Source organism: Argentina silus (genome assembly GCF_951799395.1).
Source record: "Argentina silus genome assembly, chromosome: 2".
Lineage (NCBI taxonomy): Eukaryota > Metazoa > Chordata > Actinopteri > Argentiniformes > Argentinidae > Argentina > Argentina silus.
The window spans coordinates 610,001-635,000 of record NC_139656.1 but is presented as its reverse complement, the minus strand read 5'-3'; the positions used below and the strand labels follow the sequence as shown (position 1 = coordinate 635,000).

The 25,000-nt window shown below is 47.4% G+C and overlaps 1 protein-coding gene across 1 annotated transcript in view; it reads right to left on the bottom strand.

Annotated features, from left to right (window-relative positions):
• cux1a (cut-like homeobox 1a) overlaps positions 1 to 25,000 on the bottom strand; it is a 153,463-nt gene that overhangs the window by 26,072 nt on the left and 102,391 nt on the right. Inside the window, exons 9-22 of the mRNA XM_083693742.1 lie at positions 20,706 to 20,754; positions 17,963 to 18,067; positions 17,453 to 17,641; positions 15,959 to 16,017; positions 14,382 to 14,430; positions 14,095 to 14,188; positions 9,912 to 10,691; positions 6,616 to 6,696; positions 4,574 to 4,675; positions 3,457 to 3,543; positions 2,433 to 2,956; positions 1,191 to 1,372; positions 929 to 1,109; positions 119 to 284 (exon numbers count right to left, since the gene is read on the bottom strand). Coding sequence (XP_083549868.1) covers positions 119 to 284; positions 929 to 1,109; positions 1,191 to 1,372; positions 2,433 to 2,956; positions 3,457 to 3,543; positions 4,574 to 4,675; positions 6,616 to 6,696; positions 9,912 to 10,691; positions 14,095 to 14,188; positions 14,382 to 14,430; positions 15,959 to 16,017; positions 17,453 to 17,641; positions 17,963 to 18,067; positions 20,706 to 20,754 — 2,648 coding nt within the window. The remainder of the gene's footprint in view (positions 1 to 118; positions 285 to 928; positions 1,110 to 1,190; positions 1,373 to 2,432; positions 2,957 to 3,456; positions 3,544 to 4,573; positions 4,676 to 6,615; positions 6,697 to 9,911; positions 10,692 to 14,094; positions 14,189 to 14,381; positions 14,431 to 15,958; positions 16,018 to 17,452; positions 17,642 to 17,962; positions 18,068 to 20,705; positions 20,755 to 25,000) is intronic.

Genomic DNA, 25,000 nt, shown 5'->3' with positions numbered 1-25,000 from the left:
TTGTGTGTATCTCCTAGTTGTGTGTGCGTCTGTGTGTGTGTGTGTGTGTACCTCCTAGTTGTGTATGTGTGTTTTGTGTGTTTTGTGTGTGTGTGTGTGTGTGTGTGTGTGTGTGTACCTCCTAGTTGCGGCTGGCCCTGTAAGGGCAGTACGTTCTGGCCCAGCTCTCCGTTGAGCCACAGCTGCATGCGGATGAAGGGCTCCCGGCCCTTCTGGGTCAGCTTGCTCCAGGGCTTGGGCCGGGACAGCATGTCACTCACACTCCCCTGGGACAGACCCAGCACCTGGAACACACACACACACACTTAATATACCTGAGCTCACACTCAAGGTGAACCACATTCCAATGTATATAATCGTGTTACTCTGCCAGCAGGAGCCCTGAGCTACTGTATAGAAACAGCAGGAGAGGGAGTCACAGGAAAGTCAATACAAAGGTCATTATTGTACGTGGGAGCATGTGCACACACACCCACCTGCATGCAAAAACACACAGACAGACAGGCACACACACAGACAGACAGACAGACAGACACACACACACAGACAAAAAAAACAAAACACCATGCACTTTCGTCAAACTACTGAGATCTGAACGACATATTGATTTAGTTTTTTCGAAAGTCTATTAAGGAGGTTGTGTGAGTGGACTCCTGGTTGGCCCGCTGCCCCACTAAAAGCAGGATGACCTCAACGAGACACCTCTCCCTGAACGGCCTTCCACGACCGTAGAGTAACACAGGCCACGCGGAAACCACAGGGAGAGGAGGAAGAGGAGGAAGAGGAGGTAGCAATACGGCGAGAGAAGAGGGGGGGGGGGGGTGGTCAAGACTGTTCACCCTACACTGGCACTACGTGAACGGGAAACAAGTGTTGTGGTGTTTTTGTGTCTGTCTGTCTGTCTGTCTCGTCTCTCTCTGTCTCACACCTTCTCTCCAAAGACGCGCTGGCAGATGCCGTTCTTGGCCAGCTTGTCCTTGACCTGCGTGGTCAGCTCCCCTGTCTCCACCTCCTGGTACATGTAGAACTCGTACTGCTCGGGCGTCAGAGGAGCCACCACCGGCTTGGGGGTTTTGGCTGCTGCCCCCGCCGATGCAGCACCACCACCACTGCCACCACTACCACCACCGCCACCACCACCACCGGGGACCAACAGAGGCCCCAGGCCGGGGCCCAGGCTGGGGGTATACCCCAGGGGCGAGGGGCTGCTCTGGGGGGTGTCGGCGCGGCTGGGGCCCAGGGCGTTGGCCTCGGAGCCGGCCTGTGAGTAAGGGGACTCGGCCCGGGGCCAGTCCTTCCAGTAGTCCAGGGAGGAGGCGGAGGAGGAGGAGGGGGCCGCAGCCGAGGACGAGCCGGCCAGCCGGGGAGGCTTCTGGCGGAGACACAGAGAGGCACAGTCAGTGGGGGGAGGGGGGGGGGGGGGTGGTGGTGGTGGTGAGCGCTAATGGCTAATTGCTAAACGCTAAGGGCACAGTTACTGCGGAGGGAGGGTGCTCATGGCTAGTCGCTAACGGTAAAGTTGGGCTAAAGGACTAGTTGCTATTTGAATGGGGGGGGGCGGGCGCTGCTCTTCCCAAACCAAAAGGGAATGGGGATACAGACACTGCCATTGGATGAATCCAGAAAAGACGAGTATGGGGCAGGAGAAGGGGGGGGGGGGGGGGGGTATGGGGAGAATGGGGATGATTGTCAATGTTGTGAAGACAGAAACTTAGCTCCCACATGTTGCTGGGTCGGGGCAGTCTGTGAAAGTTGATAGCTTAAGTATCTGATGGAGACACGCGGCAGACTGTCTCCGTGGTGTGGCCAAACCGGTGTGCAGTGTCGACATAGACCTCACACACACACACACACACACACACACACACACACACACACACCCACACACACACACACACAAACACACACAGGTGCAGCAGTACGTTACCCGTGAACACTGACAATGGCCCTCTGTTGGTGTTTGTCTACATCAATGGCACCTTCAAATATCAACTTTCAAATGTATTCAACACACAAGGAAGCTCAAATGAGCTGCACGCAGTAACTCAACTGACGTCCACTGACCAGAACAACGACACTATGCAGTTCCAAATCTCAGTAGTTTCAAGAGAAGTAGCAAATAAATCAAGCATGCACATAGCATGCAGAGTTCCATCTTAGGACAATGAATGGCGTTATTTCATGAGTGATGTTGTGTAAATGGTGATATGAAAGAATCTGGAGACATCAGAATGTTGTGATGTGACCCTAGATTGTTGGGGGATAGATAGACATTGGTCCTAACCACTGGCCCCCGGGTCATATAGTCCTTTACTCCCATAGCGGTTAGGATTAGGATAAGGGGGTTAGGGGGGAATTTGACCTTAAATCTGTGGTTAGGGACCATGTCTACCTGGAGCTACAGAGGGTGGGTATTGTGGCGTCTACTCTACCTCCTTGCTGTCCTCCTGACTGCGCGTGTCATCATTTCCGCTCGCCGACACTCCCCGCCCTCCAGAGTGCATGCTGCTCCACCATTGGTCCCTCCAGGAGCCCCGCCCCTGCTTCATCCCTCCGTCCAACAGCAGCCCTCCTCCTCCTCCTCCTACTCCTCCGCCTCCTCCATCTCCCAGGGCCACCTCCCCCCCCTCCTTCTTCACCATGGCAGAGTGGAAGTCCAGCAGGGAGGAGGGCGAGGACGAGGAGGGGGGCAGGGAGGGCTTCTTGAGGGAGAGGGCCAGGGGGGAGTAGGAGGCGGTGAGGGCCGGGGGCGCCCCCAGCAGCTTGGGGGAGAGCAGGGCCAGGTCAGAGGGGCCCATGGAGGAGGCCTTGAGGATGGGCTCCAACGCTGCCTGCTGAGCCTCCATCTCCCTGCGCGCCTGCTCCAGGATGGAGCGGATGGTCTCGTCAGAGCTGGAGCCACTGCTGACACCAATGGCCCCGCAGCTGGAGGAGGGAGGGGGCTGGGAGGAGTCGACTGTAGGGGAAAAGAAAGACAAGAGAGAGAGAGACACACTTTTGTTAGATTAGCGGCATCACCGTCAGGCCATGCTATAGGGTGCAAACACACAAAGGTGAATTCGAAAACATTGAAAAGCAGTTGATTTCGGTGTGGTGTGTTTTTTTCATTTGTGTGTGATAATGGAGCAGCCAAAACAATAAAGAGAATTTCCGCTTGTGTTTTTTTTTTTTTTTTTTTTTTTTCCCCCATCAATGAAAGCGTTTGGAAAAGGTCACATTTTTGCCTTTGATTTTCTGTCCTGCTATCAAGAACTGAAAGAAGTTCATAAACAGTTCTTTTAGTTCAGCTACTTCCTCAGATATAACCCTATGGTCAAATTCCAGTGGAAAGTTTCTCACCCCCCCTCACAAACAATTAAAGCACAAGTCATTTTTTTTGGACAGTCTTGCATTGCGCTTGTAGTATTCCTCGGTGTGGGGGCCACACAGTGTGTAAGGTCAAATACATATCCTCACCGAGTCTGAGACTTTGTGCATATTTTGCGAAATAGTTGCCCATGCCTCTGGGGTACCCTGTTCGTCGCTGTTTCTCCTCCACACCATCTGTAGTGGGTGGCACAGCGTTGAGAGGGTGGGTTAGAGTTAGGGCAGCTCTTATACATTTTCAATGGGGGGGTATGGGGCCACAGCCTGTCAATCAAACCATCATACAAACCTCTGCACCCCTCTTTTAACAGTGAATTGGTACATACTGCACTGTAGGTCCCATTTGGAATTGGCATTGATTTGAGACACTTTAAGGGTCACTGTAACCTGATCACCATTGTGTTGTCTTGAGCCGTCTATTTCCGTTTTGCATTCATCAACTGTATGGATTTTGCAGGACAAAAACACTAAGGAGGAAATCTAATAGCTGAAACCATCACACTCATTTCCTGTAAAGGGGCATGCAGTGTGGTGTGAGGGTTGGGGTTAGATGAGTGATAGTATCAGACAATACTGGGCAGCTGGTCTGGGAGGGTCATTGAATTTAAAAGCAGTCAACTGCATGACTTAATTGGAAATAATGGGCATTCCTCACTTGATTCATAATGGGCATTTCCTCAATTGACAATTCAACATCTCCAATGAATGACGTTGAAAAATGGACTACTTCACAGTTTTTTTTTTAGTTTTTTTCTCTTTTTGACAGACACAAACAATTATCTTTAAACAGAAACAGACAAATAGACAAACAAACAGACGAAGACAGACAGACACACACACCATCACACACACTCATGGAGACACACCCACACACACACACACACACACACACACCCACACAACGCCATTTAACACTATGTAGTGGGAGCTCCAGACCTGGGTCAAATACTGTACATGTCTAATACCTATAAAGCATTGGCCATGAAGAGTTTGCACTCCCCTGGGTTCAGCTCAAGTATCTGAAAGTTGACCCAGGTCTTTATTATCAGGTAGTCAGAACAATGAGACAGAGAGAGAGAGAGAGAAGGCGATAGAGAGCACAAAAGAGAAAGAGAAAAAGGCGGAGAGAGATCGATAGAGAGAGAGCAAGAGAGAGAGAGAGAGAGAGAGAGAGAGAGAGAGAAAGAGAGATAGCAGATTCCCTCACCAGCCTTCTGGACCTGCAGCTCTCTCTTGGCCTGCTCCAGGATGGACTTGATGGCCTCGTCTGAGCCACTCTCTGGGGTCCGGATCCGTGTGGTAATGTTACCTGCACACACACACACACACACACACACAAACAAAGGTCGGAGGTCAAACTGACTGCACCGGCGGGAAGGACACTGGCAAGGGGTGGATAAGACTCATGTTATGTACACTAACTAGACAGATTATCTCCTTTTTAACTTGTCACAGGGGTATAGCCATAACAAGGTATACTGTACAGTCTTTTGATATGGATAATGTTTTTTTATTTTTTATATATATATATTTTTTTTATTATGTTAGTGTTACCAGCATATAGTAAGTGCAACAACAGGTGACGACAATCATATAAGAACAACAGGGGGCTTCTATGTCCTCAGGGAGCTACAACTTTCTGTGCAATAAGTCAGTGGGATCATATCCAGTCACACACAGTACACACGTAAGCACTGAGCCAATGGAGTGTGAGCACTTCTTCTGACTGTCTGCTGTCTGACAACAAAAAGGGCTAAAGGTGATGTGTTCCTACAGCAGGCTTCTCCTTCACTGAGTTCTGACATAAAAACGACCCCCTCCCTCCCTCTCTCCCCCCTCCCTGGCACACCACCAGTCTGCAGTAGTCAGTAGCCCTCCCCTGGGGTCCCATTTACAACACAGCTCAATCCTGTTAACACAAGAGGCCACGGCTACACATGTTCCTCATGAGCGGAGAACAGAACAGAACCGAGACCAGCAGCCAGAAGCTTCTCTCTCCCTCTCCCCCTCTCTCTCTACGCAACAATGGGAACCAGACTTTGGACAGGCTCCATAAGAAACACAAGACCCGGTGTTTTGGAAGGGCTTCTGAAGGAGAAGGCTAATTGGTGTTTGGAGTTAAACATGGAGGGGAGGCCGACGCGGACGCTCCCGATCGGGCCTCTCCCTCTCGGTCTCATTTGTCCTGAGTGAGTGCCCAGAGTAATTGGGCAAGGTCGCGCTTGCTCATGTGTGAGAGAGAGAGAGAGAGAGAGAGAGAGAGAGAGGGAGAGAGGGAGGGAGAGAGAGAGAGAAAGAGAGAGGGGGGGGGGCAGCTGGGCACACAAGGGGTGAACTGGAAGTAATCCTCCACTAAAAGGGGCTGACCCAGGCAAGGGCGAGGGTGAGGGCACAACACTCCCTAAGCACTACACCCCCCCCCCCACCCCCCCCAGTATGATCCAGCATGACCTTACACACACACACGTGCATGCGTACAGGACATGCACCCATGCACGCACGCACGCACGCACGCACGCACGCACGCACGCACGCACGCACGCACGCACACAAACACACCCACCCACCCACCCAACCACCCACACACCCAGCCTAACGGGGTATGGGCAAAGCTGTTGGGTCACTAGGGACACATGACTTTACTTTGTGTTTCTAAGGACTTCTGTTTTTCAGTTTTGTCAAGGCCACCAGCGCTTATAAAAAAGCGGGGTTGAAAGTGTTTTGTGTATGCGGCCTGCTGAAGTGCCAAACAGCATGTAGGAACCACACCCCGGGTCATTTTCACAACGCTTCAAACACAGCCTGGGCTTAGGGAAAGTACATACTACGGCATATAAAGGAGCTTTTTAAAGGCTTAATTATACGTGTGAGGTTTCGCCCTGATGTCAGACTGGGAGAGAGATTGCGTGGGCTGGTTTGGACTGGTTTATAGGCCGAAACAGTGCACCCTCACCCTTGCCTTGTTTACCTAACCCCAACCCCCCTGGGATCAGATTACCCAACCCCAAATCCAAACCTTAACCATTTAGGTGGATGAAAATACAATCTGACCCCTGTGTCTGTGGTGAGTGGCAACCTCTACCGTCCTCCCTGCTCTTCAACCAGACTCCAGGCCAGAAGTGGTAAGAGTGACTTTTTTTTCTTTTCTTTTTTTTTTTACAATTGCTTACAACAACAAATTGGGGACAATGAAAAAAAGCCGAACCAAAAACACTAAACCAACCACGATAGGGAAGGCAAAGAACAGACCTGGCCTCGAGGAGCCTTCGGAGCCGGTTCTTCGCTTCGGAACCTCCTGAAACACTCTGTTCAGGTTCTGGCCTGGGTTCTCTGTTGGAAGACAAGCGGCGAACAGATAAGAGGTAAGTGTCAGGGGCGCCTGCACCGAAACGTCACTACGTTTAAAAAAAAATCTTTTATCTCAATGAAATCTGGTATTTTGTTTACAGAGAGTGTAGGCATTTAGGCTCTATGGAGGAGAGAGAGAGAGAGAGAGAGAGGTGGAGGAAGAGGAGGAGGTGGTCAGGGTCTCAGATCTATGGATCTACAGTCACTAGACCAGCCCCTCATCGTCGTTACCAGAAGTCTTAAGTTAGGGAAATCTGAGAAAAGCCCAATGGTGACGTAACATCCCTTCACTCAAACTACAGGATGAAACCCGGAAGTAACGGATTGAAACCTAGAATCCATCAAACATCTAACCAGAGGGAAAAAAACATGAATGACAAATCAATACCTAATGGTATGTGACAAGGCAATGCTTGTGTGCACAGTACACATACTCCTTGAAAACACTTAACCCACCTCCTGAAAACCCTTGAGTTGTTGTTCTAAGCTACCATTCCAACCACCAATCAAAACTCTGCATATTTCAGCAATAGACATTGATGGGAATTTGGGCTAACCAGACCATGGGTTGTGGGTTCAGTTATTGAAAACATAAATGATCATAGTAGACCTGTTACATATCGAGAGCGACTCCACCGCATACAAACGGCATTAGTGTTCTGCCGAACATGATTCTGTTAACTTCCCCCTTCGGCAGACAGGTTCGGGGCTGGCTGCCAGACCAAAGTCCTTGAAGCTCTTCCAAACACGCACAATAGACAAGAGTGGAGAGAGCGAGAACGACAGTGAGCACATTCTTCCGTTTCCTTCTCTGCTTTAACACGGAGAGGAACTACATTTCGCCCGCAGCACCAATTTTCAGAACGCCGCCCCAGCCCCGTGTGCCAAGTGGGACCTTGCCACGTCACGACGAGAGACGAGACTGCGGATGCGTTGGCTAAACCTCACGTCCGTCTCGCTCGCGCCTGGTTATCGTCTCAGACGCCGTATGCAAGCTGAGACCTTGAGGCTCAGAATGTCTCCTTCCCTTACCGAAGAACAGAGAGAGGGAGAAAAAAGAGGGAGAACGATAGAGTGAGAGAGAAAGAGAGAGAAAGAAAAACAGACAGACAGAGAGAGAGAGGGAGAGACAAGCCCAGGAGAGACATAGAGTAGGAGAAATATGGAGTAATTTCATAGAAGCCACGTATTCTAATCAGCCTCATAGTCAATGTAATTGCTTGTGAGAGTGTCTTCATTAGTCATGAGCAGTTTGGGGTGAGAAATGAGGCTTTGCAGCAGCAGGGGTATACAAGCAAAGTCTTTGATGGGTTGCAGTGCATACTGTAATTACTGTACATCTCAATCTGAGACTGGCCGGGTGAAGTTATTTCTCAAGATTTCAATGAGAAAAATGGAAATGAAAAATTGGGCCTGGGGCTCATTGTATTGGAATTCTACAATGTATATTTTTTTAGAGACCTGAAAACACGTCACATAAACAGTACACACTTCTAAATACGTGCCCAAAGACACTAACACACACTCTTCTCCGTACCACTGCCTGTCCAGACATGCATGTTATTGACTGCTGTTTGGATGGCGTTGATGTGCCCATTCAGACACATCAGGAAAATCTCCCCCCTGCAATCTGATAGGATCAGTCTGTCTCCCACTCACTAACTCAACAGCAGAGCTGTGTTCCACAGCAGCGTGCCGTTTAAGACTGCTACAAAATCAATATCAAAAGGCAGGGAGGCCGACAGCGCTAAGTGCCCAGGCCCTGAGTGGCGCATGTGAAGATGACATTTTGATAGACTGGCTTCTAAATGCTCCCTCTTCCTTCTCAGGCATTTGATTCCTGGGACGGTCTCTACGATGACAGACAAGGGGCGATAACAGCAGGAAGGGAACATGTTGTGGAGGTTAATCTGGACGTTTTAGCCGGTTACATGACTAGCGACAAAGAGATAAGGATCGATGTCCATTCATCAAGGTAAAAGCCTGAAACACCGGGCTATGGCCACAGAGATATGGGGAAAATTCTGCTTGTGAAAGGGACAATCTGGGATTCAAACAACAACAAAGCGCGCACCCCCACACTTTTTTTTGGTAAACAGCCGAGGGGTGGGGCTGGAGAAATGTTACCACTCTCAATTTCATGTTCATAGATGCTCTGGATGCAATGACTGACCATCCATGAGACAAAGAAATAACTGTTTTAACCATGTTTTGAAACTATACAGTGTTGGTTTACAATTACATTGTTGAAAACAATGGAAGTAAAACAAGCTTATATTTTGCGTTCTGATGGGGTAAGGCTGCTAACTGTATATTTTTCAAGAATCAATGGCTATATATCATTAATTTAAAAGCCCAAACATGGATATTCCAATCCCAGATTACCCCTTTAAAGACACTGAATTATGACCTCCTGAAGTTTGTCTTCGGCTGATTGTATTATTGTATTACTATTGTTATTATTACAGTCATTACTGCTGCTAATTACACTACACCCTTATGCACTACTATTGTCACTGTTTTATTATGCTATATAATATTGTATTGTTGATTTGTTGATTGTTGTTGATTGAGGAACAAGATTCCAAAGCATTTCACTATTCTATTACGGCTGTATGAGATGTACGTGACAAATACAATTTGATTAGATTTGACCTGAGGAACTCCCTGAGCTGTATCGGTGGGCTCTAACAACTTTGAACAAATGTTAAGCATCAGAAGACACAGATATAGTCCCTTGGTCTTGTAAAAGGAAAACCACTGAAGCTACAGTAAGACAGAATGCCTACAGTATTGCTGGTACACTGACTTCAGAAGCAGGCTGATACGGTGGTTGAGTACATCCAGTTCCTCAAGCCTTGGAGCTGGAATTTGTGGGATGACAAGCATCTGAAAACAGAGAAACCTCCCAGATGTGTGTGTTCACACTTGTGCTCACTGCTCAACTATGTTTGTGTGTGAGAATAGTGCACTAGGATCCCAGCTTCAACTTTTGTGCATGTGTGTTAGCATTGAGACTTTGAACACTTTAAGCAAATTCCTCCCTCTCAGTCTTACCTTCCTGCCTTCCCTGGATGCTGTGTGTGTGTGTGTGTGTGTGTGTGTGTGTGTGTGTGTGTGTATACACTCATTGACTGTATATCAGTGTGTGTGTGTGTGTGTGTGTGTGTGTGTGTGTGAGAGAGACATGATCTCACCTCTCTGCCGTCCCTGGATGCTGCGGAGTGCCAGAATGTTCTGCTCGTCAGACAGGAACTGCCTCATCTTGTGGAAGGGCTCCTTCCCCCGGATGGTCAGCTTGCTCCAGGGTTTGGGCCGGGCCAGGATCTCGCTGACAGAGCCCTGGGACAGGCCCAGCACATAGTGGCCGAAGATCCTCTGGCCGATGTTGTGCTTGATCAGCTGCTCCTTGACCTGCCGCGCGATCTCGGAGGTATCCATGTCCTCGCCTTCTGAGGCGCTCCCGGCCCCCTCCGACTGGCTAGGCGACGGGGCTAGACCATTGACGTCCGGGCTACCCGCCGACGGGTGCTGGCTTTGGGACTGCAAAGACTGATGGGTGGATAGGGGGCTGGCCGAGAGGGAGGTGGGGGTGGGGTAGTGGGCGGGGGAGAAGAGGAGGGCCTGGCCGGAGGCGGAGACCGAGTCCTGCAGGGCTTTGGAGTAGAAGGTCTGCATGAGCTGACGCTGGAGCAGGGAGTTGAGGGCCACCTTGCCCGCCAGGGGGAAGGCGGTGCCCGCTGAGGCCAGCGAGGAGGGGCTGAAGAAGTCCTGGCCGCCCAGGCCACAGCCGCCCGTGGGGGAGAAGTGGTGGGTGCCGTTGGCGGCGGTGGGGATGGCATCGGAGGCAGTGCCCGTGCGCAGGAGGAGCTGGGAGGAGGGAGGGGGCGGGGAGCCCTGCAGGTTGGTGCCCATGGGCGTGGCGGGTAGACGCTGTTGACCCTCGGATGACTCTTTGACCTTTCGCCCCGTCACACCTGTGAGAGAGGACAAGCACGCATTGAATACATCGTGGAGACATCAACAACGTTAGTTCAAAACACCAAACAAGGGCAACGTCAGACAAAACAACAACAAACACATAATAGAATAAGAAAATAGTAAACATTCAAATGCTCAAGATGATACCGAAACCTACTACTGTCATAAGGAACTTCAGGTCTACAGTATGCTTCTATGCAGTCGCCTCCTGGAGGACTAAATCATCTACTGTGGTGCCTCTTCCCTATGATCAATCCATCATGGGCCTTCAAGAACAGGAAGAGATCTGGATCAAGTGTTGGTGGTGAGTGGTTGGTTCAGTGAGACAATTCTTCTTTAATCCACAGCCAACTCTCTCCATCAAAGACAGCAGTGAGCAGTAGGGTTGTATAACGTTAGTGTAACGTTAAGAGTGGAGAGGCAGTCTCTGTGTGTGTGTGTGTGTGTGTGTGTGTGTGTGTGTGTCTGTCAGTAGGGTTCCTGGCTACAGTGCAACACTGAGCCATGTTGAAGGGAGGCGTCTGGCAGGCATGTCACAGGATATGGACACAGGCAGAGGTGCCTGGGTTACCTGCTATCTGCTGTGTGCGTCTCCCTGGCCTAACCTCCTTCACCTTCCCCCCACATCTCAGCTCCCTCAGGCCACCACTCAAGTCAGCTTTGGGATTTCCATATTTTGGAGTAGTTCAGCAGCAGTAATAGATATGGCTTCCATGTACTCATAGAAATAGTTTACTTTTTTCTTGTGAGATTCAATTAATGTTTAAAGCACAGTGGCCTGTCTTTAGGGAGTGGATATTGGCTCTGTATCTATGGAACATGATTTGTGCCAAAATTCATGTAAATAACAACCACAATGATTTTTGAATGGAAACGGATGAAAACCGATCAGTTGGAGGTTACTTGTGCTTACTGTTTTTTTTTAAATATTTAACTAGGTCATTTGTCAAGTTTCAATGTGGTCATTTGTTATTAGACGTGTGGTGATTTTCTTATAGATATTCGATGGTTCGACCATTTGTTAATAGATGTGTTCAGCATTCAAGATTCAATGTGGTCATTTTATAGACTGATATTACCATTTGTTATCATATAGGTTAAACATTCAAGATTCGTTATGGTTGTTTTGTATATGAATTGTGGCACAAATAATGTTCCATACATACCCAGCATACAAAAGAAGCCATTGTAAAACAGACGATCAGTTATACAAAATAATGTTCTAATTGTAAAACAGATTACACCCTTGTGGCATTTATTAACATACAAAAAGTGAAACATCTAATGAGGATGAAGTAAGTAGGATGGCAGTCAGACCTGTTGGCCAAACAGAGCCTTGGGTTTAACATTAACATGATATATTTAGACAAAAAAGGGTCCCATTACGAATACAAATGAAATGCCTGGTTTTGGAGGGTGGGTAAGGCATGGGTAGACCCGCAGCCAATTGGGTTGACATTTCCTGAGCGGCCAAGTGCACTGAGTGGTAAAGGGCACACTGGGGGGAGTGGGAAGAGGGGGAAAACTGGGCTTCATTAACATACTGGATCACTCTGTCTCCTCCAGCCTATGAACTCCTGTGCCCCCCCCCCCCCCCCCCCCCCCACACACACACACCCCGATCCTCCCCGCATTGTGTGTGTGTGTGTGTGTGTGTGTGAGTGAGTGTGTGTGTGTGTGTGTCCCCTCTCCGGCACGCACAGCTGTAATCTGTCTGTGTGGGCGCATCGGCGACGCTAGCAAACAGCCCAGGGTAGGCAACAACAAACTGACCTTAACCAGCAAAGATGAGATGTAGCCTCAAAACACAGCTAGTCATCTCTACCTGTTTGTGTATATCGTAGCCTAGCCTCACCCTATAGCCAGTGGTGTGGTTAGGTAATGCTTTGGAGAGGTCATACTCTGGTAGTTTGGGGGGTAAAATAAACTTTTTGGGACTTAAGTGAAGAGACCATTGTGAGTTTACTTCTCTTCGCAATGGAAAACACTTCAAGCGGTTGAACATGAATAGGTGTGTCGCTACAGTACTGCAGACAGGTTGAGGGAATACACTAAGGAGTCGAGGCGTTCAGATAAATGGAGATAAAACAAGGAACCTCAGCCCCTGGTGAAATGGGCTCGGTGGGAACATTACCTCGTAAGTCCCTCTCTCTAAAAAGACTGATCCTCAAGATGAGATAAAACGAAACTCCAGGCGAGGAGTGCAAAGCAGTACTTCAGTCTTAATCGTGCAAGTGGACTGACTGTATTAAAACATATAATTCAACTCCATTAAACATGTAGGGCGAGACAGATCTCTTCTCTTCTCTGTACCTCTTTTTGTCAAATGTGGGGAACGTGCCAATGGAAACAGTTGATACGTTAGTTCTTTTAAAGTGTGACTATATTTGTTTTAAAAGCTCCTCTTGAGAGATAACGGTCTTTCCTTTTACTCTAACAGCTCTTCTTCTGTTGGCGGAGATAGCTGGCGTTGTTTCCTGTCTGCCTACTGGACTTCCTGTCTATAACCCCTGAAGCCAACTGACAGAACAAAGGGACTACGTGTTGTTTTAAGTCTAAATCACCCTGGCACACACAGCCTAAACTCAGATAAAGGCAAATGAAAAAAGCCTTTTGACTTTTTTTCCACCATTTAACAGGGGTAGCATCTGCTTCAAAAATGTGTTCACTTTTCAAGAGCACCCGAACCCCACCCCACCGCCTGTCCCCCCAGAGGAGACTCTGCAAATATCCTTGTGGTTGATGATTCTAGACATGGAAACTTAACAGATGAAAAGTACGAAAGTGCTCAGGAATGTGTGTGATTGTTTGTGTTATTGTGTGTGTGTGTGTGTGTGTCTGTGTGTGTGTGTGTGTCTGTGTGTGTGTGTCTGTGTGTGTGTGGTTGTATGTGGAAGGCAGCTGAATATGGGGTATGCGGATTAGCATGTCGTGACAAGAGAGGGTGAAATGGGCTTGAAGATCGATGATAGAATCCTTGGGCTACATGCATCACTGGATTTGGCCCAATCAGTTAAAACAAAGATCAGCCCTGGGAAAAAAAACTAAACACTTCTCAGTCCTGTTCTGTTCCAGCCCATGTATCAGACCTTGACATGTGGAACAAAAAGAAACACTTAAGTTGGCTTTGAGGGTGTGTCCCCAGGATCTGCCAACATCTCATTGGCTGGCCTGTTACTCTGATTAAGGAAATCAAAAATAAATATGCTCTGACTAATGTTATAACCTGGTCAACGTTGGCACACGCTGATATGACTGTACTCATGACTGTACTCGGGGTGCACACAGGCAGGCACAAACACGTGTTAGCCTAAGAGATGTGAGCTGAGCTACAGTGTGTGTGTGTGTGTGTGTGTGTGTGTGTGTGTGTGTGTGTGTGTGTGTGTCTGGGAGACTCACCACTCAGTTCACTGTTGGCCAGGCGTAGAGAGGAGCTCTCAGATTGCAGGCCTCGACTCTTCTCCAGCAACAACACCTCCAGAGGCTTAGAGTCCTGAGAGAGAGAAAGAGAGAGAGAGAGAGAGAGAGAGAGAGAGAGAGAGTGAGAAGGGAGGGAGGGAGGGAGGGAGGGAGAGAGAGAGCAATGTAAAACCATGTAAAAACAACTACACTGCAACAAATGTTTGATTTGATCATTCTAAATGATCAAATCAAATCCAAGTCACATTTCTGTTGTCTGTTCTTACCTGAGCTGAAGAGCAGTTTGATGACCCAAACTCCATGGACTTGAAGAAACTGGGGATAAAACCAGGGGAAATGGACCGCTTGATTACTGACTTAAAAAAGGGGGAGATCACAAATTTACACCAAACCACAACTTAAAAGTATTGACTAGCAGTCTTCCCAGTCCCTCTAAATAAGGAGCAGGCAGAGGCAAAGCAACATGTTCCAAAGAAGGCCAGCTCAATGCAAGTCCTTCACTCCCCTCCAACCATCGAAATCTGATAATGCAATAAAGTCCTTAAACCCAATCACAGTAATTAAAATAGGTTATTCAATAATGTGTTTGGTGTCAATTGGATTGCCGGTGATATTAGCTTTAATGGAAAAAGTGTCTATGAAAAAGGTTTTGATGCAAATAAAGACACTTTAAAACTATTAGGAGTGGTAAAACTATTAGGAATGGAATGCTTTGCTTGGGGACAACAGGCTATCAATACAATTTCCCGCAAACAGTTCTTTGGCTGAGCATCAGAGTGACTTGGAGACTCTCACAAACAGGGCCATTCACTGATACTTGCTCTAGAACTTCCAATTGGGAATATCATGCCTAAAATCCAGTTACCACATTAATTTCCAGACGGACCCTGCCTTCGACTAGTGGAGAAGATGGTTAAATCCTGGCAAGAAACTCGGTCTCTTAACATGGGCAGTGCCGTCCAATTAGGCTTATCATCGGGCCAATCTTAACTCAGTTAGCCCTTTCATTACAGGCTTGAACAGAGATAAGTTGCGTCTCGACACCAGACAACTGAAGCTACTGTTTGCGGTCTTTTTATAGGGGTTGAATCTGAAATGCAAGAGCCTATATAAGGTACCACCACAAGAACACTGCCTACAGCACAACACCGTTTCAAATCCATCAGAAATCAGAGGATAGAAAATAAAATGGCGGTCATATTTTATGGGTGTAATTTTCCTCATTTTTTTCCCCTTCACAATTCACTACTGACTGTACACAATACATTTGACAAATGCAACTGTTGGTGTTTAAAGAATGTGTTCAAAAGCAGTTCACTCGATAGAAAGAAATCCATAAAATCGTCAACTTACATTAAAGAGACAGTGTCCAGTTCATACCCCTTTTTTATGGAGGTCTAGTGCACAGCCATGTCAGCATCCCATCTCCAGATCTGAACTCGTCCCCAATCAGATAGTCAAGAAATAAAGGCCAGGGTCCAATGCAAGACGCCACCATCCAATCAAACGCACTGCTTCTGATATGCAGGGAGCAGTGCTTAGCCAATGAGACTGTGGCTCAGTGTGTCCACATTAAAGGGGATAAATCTAAAGGTTAATGATAGTCTTGAGGGTGGGTTGGCAGGTTGTCCGAATAAGCATTAGGCTGAATGTGTATAGACCAGACCAAAAGGCTTGGTCTTTTGGTTGCGTATTTGACTCGTGCTCTGTGTCATCCAAAACTCTGAAGCTCGGAGGCAGGAATGAATTTGTCGCGGTTAATTTGTATGGTTTATTGAACTGACGCCTGTGGTTGAGGGTGACTGGGGGGAGCAGGGGAGGGGAAGGGGTGGGGTTAAATTACCTGAGCTCCTTCTTCACATCTTGGTAGTCTGCCTGCTCCTGCAGCTTCTCCTCCATTTGCTGTGTGTGTGTGAGAGAGAGAGAAACAGAAGAGAGAGAGAGAGAGAGAGAGAGAGAGAGAGACACTTCGTTACCCTCACTAAGCAAGTGGCCACTTGGGAGTGCACACTTGGGAAGGGCCTAAGCGAAGTGTAATGTAACGGGATAATAAAGTGGACTCAGTGCACCAGGAAAGAAATCCACGTATAGAGTCTCTACGCCTGTGGAACACTTGGAAGTTGGAAAGTATTCACCTGGGTAAATTAGAGAAAGCATCCACTTGAGAGGAGGCACGTTGCTGTGCATACAAAGATACGATGGCTCCCACATCCACAAACAGTAAATAAATAAATAATAATAATAAAATAAAAAAAAAGGGGTACATCGCATTGGGAAGTACTCATTGAAAGTGTGTTCTCTCTGGCTGAGAGCCATCGCATTAGCAATGTTCATTCTACATGGCTCAGTGCATTTCATGAGGGTACAGACAGATTCGGCTCCTTATTCCGTTAGACAGTGCGGTCTAAAAAAAACAAAAAAAAACACACACACACACACACACACACACACACACACACACACACACGTTACGATGTCGCTACACTTGTCGAGACAAAACTTCAAATGGAGGAGCTCCGACAGTCTCGGTGCATAAAGCTCACTGGTTGTGACATCTCTGCTCAGTCTCCCTGCATACAAAGAGCCGTCAGTCGAGGCTTAAACGCTGGGCCCGTGTGTGAGCGCTACCACGCAGAACCGGCTTCAAACAAAACTAGTGTGACGTGGAGAGCTGCGTGGTGAGTCACCGTGTACTGATGTGTTTTGAGTTGTAAAATAATAATGCTGCTCATGATCGGTCTGTGCTGTAAGGTAGTGTGTGTGGGTAGTGTGTGTGTGGGTAGTGTGTGTGTGGGTAGTGTGTGTGTGTGTGTGTGTGTGTGTGGGTGTGTGTTAAGACCTGACAAATAGTTGGTCCAGCAAAAAAAAGTGAGAAGAGTGAGAAATCCTGGTCTCTCACACACACACACACACACACACACACACACACACACACACACACACACACAGTTAAAGAGCTGACATGAAATGTGGGTGCTGACAATAAGTCTTAAAGGTTATTTTTTGGGATTGGGGCAGTCCCACTTGCATATTTTTTCAGTATTTAAAAAAATAAATCCAAATATTGGACAGAGACAGAGTAGAGAAAGACAGTAAAGTAAGAAGGAGAGGGTATTATCAGCAGGGCTAGAGCCAGATTCGAACCCCTGCCGACATGGGCATATGTGTGTGCACTGTAGGCCGTGGTGCTAGACCCGCTGGACCGCCCCAGCCCACAAGAGTCTTGAGAAGGAGGCGAGGAGGAGGAGGAGGAGGAGGAGGAGGAGGAGGAAGTGAGGAACCTGAAGAAAAGGGGACGTTTTTGAGACGGGACCCGAGGTGTTGAGGGAGGACTCACCTTCAGCGTGGACTCCTTGGTGGTGAGCTGCTGCTCCAGCAGGCTGATCTGGGAAGCGGTCATCTCCCTGACGGTGGCCAGGCTGGCCTGCAGTCTCTGCACGTCATCCGCCAGCTGCAGCACCTCCCGCTCCTTGGCGCTCAGCTCCACCTCCAGACTGGAGCGCGACAGCACCTCCAGGGCCTGCTCCTGTTGTGTCACACACACACACACACACACACACACACACACGCACAAACACGAGCATGTGAACACACATGCGGGTAAAACGCACAGGAGCGCACGCATGAACACACACATGAATATATGCATGAACACACGTACACGCACGAACACGCACACAGACATATACGCACGCACGCACACACACACACAGTGAAAACACACATGCAGGTACTGTAGCAGCTCACTAGAAGTCATGTTGAGACAACTTCCAGTGACGTGTGTCCACATATCCCCAATATTAATGTCAATAAGTGAGTTGTGAGTTTGATGGGGACAGGAGCGTACCATGTCAGGAGCCTTCTGGATCTGCGTGGCCAGCTGTAGGGACTTGTTAGCCGACGTCAGCTGTTCTCGAAGAGCCTCAGCCTCCCTCTCAGCCACCTCTGCCCTCTGTGAAACAACCGAGAGAGAGAGATTCAGTCTCATTATCCCACACTTCACCGTCATATACTGACTTGAACCAGAAATCACTGTAGGACTCCAACATCCTTGAGAACCCACATACATCGTTAGTTGTACCATTTCACCAAAATACCCTATTGACATGAGACATGAATACATGCTTTATGTGAGAGTTCAGGTCACTTGCACATACACTTGCACGCACACACGCACACACACACACACACACACACACACACACACACACACACACACACACACACACACACACACACACACACATTCCTCACAGATAGAGAAATGAGTACAAACTTGAGACCTACAGCCATTTCTCTTACAGTTATGTATGTCTGAACAACATGAGAAAATAAGTGGGAGAAGCACAAGTGCATCCTAGCCACTCATTACATGTGGAAGGTGCTTAAACATTCAACCTTTAGATGGATCAGGAGCTAAAGCCTTCATCTTTATGGAATTATGGAGATGTAACATTTTTCAGACGGCTAAGTTATTCCAAAAGTTGGGGGTAATGAGGATGCGATTTAATATAATGACAAATAATTGTTTGGGGTGATTATATTAGCATTCTAACAAGCCAGCTCCCTTTTTTAATTGCTTGGTAAAAAACGAGGTGATCACTCTTTAATGAGAGTGCTGAGAAAAGGACAGGAAAAGCACTGAAAATGAAACCTAAATTGTTTAATAAAATGATTAAAGTGATATTTTAATCATACTGTAATCATCCACTGATACACCATATCCATATGTCACAGGAAATATCATAATGTAGGAAAACGTATGTTTACATATCATGAAACAATATACTAATACACTGCATACATACAAAAACTTTCTAAAACAATACGTAATCTGTAAGTGCTTATCAGATCTGGGTCAAATACAAATGTCAATTACTTTCAAATTAAACTGCACTGGGTCTAGTTTGCCCGGTACAATGGAAACAGAAATAAAAATAGTCCCAAAACTGACAATGTGTCAAATACTTTCAAGAAGACCTGAGTGACATTATTAACATGATGCTCAATCAACAAATCAAAGAATAGTAATAGTATGTATGTAGGTGTTGCGTGTTCTTTTAATGCTGCATAGCCGGGCCCATACATATTGGTATACACAATGTTCATTTTTTGGGGAAATGCTTATGCAATGCTCTACGACTTGACAGAGCGAAGCAGCAATTTGCACAGCCATTACGAGTGGAGTGACTGAAATATTTCCTATAGTGGGCTGACACTGGTGATTTTACCGCCCCACCACCCCCCCCTCAAATCCCTCAACCTCCTGTCTCTCTGTCTCTGTGCAAGCAGATCTGAGGAGTGTGTGTGTGTGTGTCTGTGCTGAGAAGGATGAGAGGGGTGATTACAGGAACAAAGTGACAGTGACACTCTCTCACTCACACACACGCACACGCACTCACGCACACGCACACCGAGTGTGGATCCGTAGATGGGATGAGGAGGAGAAGGACGGGAACATGACGGCTGGTAACAGGCGACACCCCAGAGTGTCACAGCTGACTGTACTGTACTGTTTGTACACTGTGTGTCTGTCACCCCGTATGACACTGTACTCTATTGTAGCTAACTGTGCGTCTGTCACCCTGTATGACACTGTAGCTAGCTCTGTGTCTGTCATCCTGTGTGACACTGTAGCTAGCTGTGTGTCTGTCATCCTCTACCAGTCTGTCTGTGTAGGCAAGTGACACTGTCTGTCAGGGGAGGCCGCTGGAGGTAGAAATCAGAGGACGGGCTCATGGTAATGCATGGAACGGAACATAAACATTATTACCATCAGGTCCCTCTGAACTCGCAACGAATAGCAAACATAAATAAAACATGCTAACTTCCCCCTATGTATAGGAAGTTCTATAAATACCAAGATAACAAAATAACTTGATAATTGTTGATACTAACCCAAAAAAAAAGAAAAAAAGAAACAAAAAAACAGTTTTTCAACTCTATAAGCCCCAAAACCCCATAGAGAGTAATTACTGGGCGGCTGCTCATTATCGTGGGCCCGGGAAGTTCTCGGCAGAAATCAAAGGGTCGTCTCAGTGTAAATATTGCCTAATCACCACTGTGATTCTGCGCTGTGATTCTGTGCTAAGGAGGATGTGGAGAATACATTAACGGGGGTCGCGGCTGGAGATAGAAGCAGCAGCAGCAGCAGCAGCCAGATTAGTCACAGACTACAGAGCACTCTTATGGCGCTTCTAATAGGCACTCTGTGCTGGACTCTGACTCTAGTCAAAGCGGTCGTCTGACGATGGGGATGGTTTTGGCCAATTTCGTTCACGTTCACGTTGCCTTCATTTCACCAGGTTGCAGTAAGTACATTGAGAACACATTGTCTTTTCCGATCAGTGGCCTGCACATCTGGCCACCCTATAGATTTTCATTTCATTTGTCTATGTTCCATAGTTTCAATTATTTGGAACTTGTACTGACTGTACCAAGCAGGTTTCAGCAGGACAAGACAGCAGGACAGGTTTCAGCTGAAGTAAACATGTAAATATGTCTGTATGTCTGTCGTATGTATGTATGCAGCACATCCCAGTGCCAGGAAACATTATAGAAAGTAGTGAGGGTTAAAATGGGGGACTCACCTGATTGGCTCTCTCCAGGTCTGACATCACCACCTCGATCTCATCGGCCCTGGAAAAGAAAAGGCATATGATCAACAATGAGATCAGCAACAGGTCTTGCACGCACGCATGCACGCACGCACGCACGCACACTACATATCAGGCTGAATCCAAAAGCATAATGTTGTGCGGGTGGATGTGTTTGTGTTGTTAACTCACTAACTGCCAAAGAATTTCCGGAACACTCACCACCTAGAGAGCCAAGTATTTATGCTTTATTTACCTAGCACTTTTATTGGCTACAAAATCATCATAATGTATGCCTTTTTGGTGAATAAAGTCACCCTTGGCACTGTAGAATGTTGATAATTTGGGCGACTTCATTCACCCTTGGCACTAAATGAGTTAATGTACTGTATGAACAAGTACACCACCAGAATGTGAGTAGGTGAGTGTATCTGCATGTTGTCAGTTGGTCGATTTTATTTTCATATATACAGACTACACAATAACGCATATACTGTAGAAATGCATTCATCTGTGTGTGTGAGTGAGAGTGAAAGCTCTCTCTCATGCTGCCCTATTACCCTAGCCCAGCCCGTCCTTGCCCATGCCATTAAGCCCCTCTCAGTTACACCCTAATCCGGCCGTCTCCCTGGCCCCAGCACCCTGCCTCTGTGTGTCCCAGCCTGAGCCGCGCCAGGAAGCCCTGCCGTAAAACAGAGGGATTACACTAATATAGTCTTTAGGCTCCCCTTAATACACACTAATCTGATATAATATTTTTCCATTCTGTTTAGCGGCCGGGCTTCAAGCCCCACAAATGGCCAGGGCTTAGGTGTTTATTCACATCTCCGCTGCTTAACCCCGGGGTGAGAGGTGCCACACGCTACGCTGTCAGCGTTATCCTCCACTCTCTCATGTGCTCGGCCAATGAGCGGTCAAACAGGCTCAATTAATGATTGAGGCACGCGGGCGCCGTCGTCGATACTAAACGAGTGTGATTTTTGTGACATCTGATACTTAGCTTCGTATTTCTTTTCCATTTGCAATTCAATTATTTTCGACTGAACAGGTGTCAAAACATGCTCTGTTGAATAAATTCCGGCACAATGTCGCGCCATCAGTTTGTGTGAGAGTGTGTGTTCTGTCGCTGTGTGTCTGTTTTAGAGTGTTCATATTGCCTTTTTTTTTTTTAATTTTTTTTTTTTTAATTACCAGAACTGCAGTGTTTGAGATAGTGGTTGCCTCTCTGTGGGGCCCACTCCATCTACACTCCATTTACACTCTGGCTTTGCCGGCCCACGCTGAGAGGAGCCAACTGTTGCCATGCCTAATTTAATGGCAAACGTCTAATTATAGATAATTTGGTTTAATGCTTTTAATGATGTTAATTGGATTTTTGTGTGGAGTTCTAAGTGCATGGTACACTGTAATAAGAGGGGGATTACTATTGAGAAGTATTGTTATTAGTAGGTGGGGACGTGTTTTAACCAGATGAGTGAGATACCAACACTGGTGATTGATATTCCACTATAAACAAACACAGGGCCGATACAACAATCTGGCTGCCATCCAAATTATTACACATATCTCCCTCCGCTGTTAAAAGCATATAAAAGCATTCTGCATTTGAGAACAATACAATCCAATTTCCTAAGCCGCTGGATAGAAAAAGAAAAGCTTTTCCAAACCAACTGGGCCGTGTCTGATATTAACCAGATAGCAGAAATAGCAATGTGTGCTCTTGATACTAATGCAACCCAAATAGCTTTGAATTTGATAGTTCAATCAAGGTACACAGATGCAAAGTATTATTAAATACCTTTGGATTTGCCTGGATTTGGGAATTAGGGGAAGGGAAAATGCCTCTGTAACGCAGAGGAGGATCAGCGATTAGGTTTAGAGAAAGAAAAAAATAAAATGTATTAACAGCGTGTGATCTCTGGTCGTAGCACCGATGCACAATCCCCACGATTCACAACCCTGTTCCACTGGGACAGGGAAAACACACTGTCGGATCACACCCTGCTCTATTAGACGGGGATCAAGGGAAGCTATCCACCATCAGGGACATCTCTTATGTAGCATACAGTATATGTAGCACTGTCCATGTACTCCAACCTTTCTAAAAAGGGTTGTGGATCAACAGAATCAATGACCAAACCAAGCAGCTGACCAAGACCCTTGCAGGATTAAAACGTTGTCCGCCATAGATTGAAGACCCATCTCTTCAGGCTACATCTTAACGGTCCCTCCTAAAGACCTTTTCACCCCCACTACCCCCCTGTACAAGTTTCTCTCCTCTTAATTATTTTTTTTATTTTTTTTTATTTTTCCTTCTTCTAGCATTGTGACTGCCTATGGCCGCTGGTCCGAGCATTGATTACTTTATCTTATGATGACTGATGGATAGATGATTCACTTACTTAAACAAATGTATTTGTTGTGAGTCGCTTTGGATAAAGGCATCTGCTAAATGCCGTAAATGTAAATGTCTTAGTTTGTTAAATAAAGATACGTGGCGAAGCGTGAGTGTGCGGGCCTGACTTAATTTGATACAAATCTAGCAGCTCCCAAGACCCCTGAATCCTGCCGCACACACAAGAGTCATTTCAACATGAGGGACTCTCTGATGTTTCACCACTGGTCAGGCATCATGGTCATGACATACAGCTCAACTCATAGCCCTAACCCATGCCTGTGAATAAAGACAAAGTGTTGACGATCAACCTGATGACCCACGTGCAGCCACAGCTCATGTGAAGTGCAGGGATGTGATCGACACAACAAAGAAACAAAAAAAGAAACGGAAAAGTATCCTAAAAGCTCAAAAATGTAAAATTCCTGTCAAATCAGGATAACACACATCTTTATACAGCAGGTGACATTTGATGACATTCAGTTTCCATGTGGATAGTATGTCTAAGAGTCTGAGACTCTGGGATTAACGGTGCGTTCAATTGCTCCTCGGAAACTCTCAGAGTTTCCCCACCAGGATTTAGTTGAGGATTTTGCGTAGGGCTTCCTATAGGCTAATCCTGAGATGGCTCCGGGTAGGGAAACTGGGAATTCTCAGAGGTACAGGAGTTGCAGAGTGGGAAATGTCTGAGTTTCCTCGTTCCCGAGCAACAAATGAATACAGCGTCAGAGCAGAGCAGAGCAGAGGAGGAGATGATTGGGGAGGGGGGGGGCAGTCTGGGACTGGACACACGTATACACTGCCCACCCTGTCAGCCATACAGCTGCTGGCTGACCTGTGCACAGTCAACCGTAGTCATACCACACGGGTCATGACCCCAAACGACAGAGGCCTGGCCTCTCTCCCTCCACCCCAGCTGTTTGTCTTACGTCTTAAGAGGGGCTCTACTGTGTGAACCATTAACTGATTCATGGGGGACAGACATACACACACAAACACGCACACACGCAGGGGCGCACGTACACACACACACGCACACCTGGAAAGCCCCAATATCCTGTTTCCTGGAGAGTTTCCTGCCTTGGCGTCTCTCTGGGCTGAACATATAGGGGCCGATGTAAGGGGGAGAGAGAGAGAGCGAGAGAGAGAGAGATACTATAGCCTTCTCTCTCTCTCTCTCAACAACTCAACGGTCACAGGTTCGCCGCTCTCAAGAGGCGTCAATGGACCTCAAACATCACACAGACGCGGACAAGACTCCTCACGTCTCCGCGGGACCATTTCGTTGGGAGTCATTGCAGCGCGCGTGAAAAACACTCACGCAAAACAACTTTGTCGGCGGTAACGCGAAAGAGGTACAGAGGCTAGTATGTGGCTCGACGTTGGCGCTAAACGCTAAAAGGCTTTTGAAACCTAACACCTGACATTAAAATGTCAGCCACTTAAGATGGCTGACGACCCGGGAGGAGGTTAACAGCGACCCAGACAGGTGTTGTCTGCTCCTGTACGGTGGATGGAGAGGACGGTGGTGTCTCTGAGCCGACAGACTCACACCCCTCTCCTCAGCCCCCAGGCTCTCCCCCTCTGACCTTTCCGGCGAGGTCGCCTGTCGGAAATTAACGGTTAACCCTGCCGGTCGGGCTCCGTGGCCGGGGAAGAGTCCGGACGCGCGATATATACACCCGCCGGCAAATCCTTTCCTCTTCACCACTCTCTCTCTCTCTCTCTTTCTATCCTTAGCCCTCTCTCTCCCTCTCTACTTTCATATCCTGTGCCCCCTTACTGCGGCCTCTATCCCCCTGGGCCAGCGCGACATTTCATATATTTAGCCCATTAGATTTTCATTCTCCTCTCTCTCTCTCTCTATCTCTCTGCCAGCGTTGGAGATTGTTTG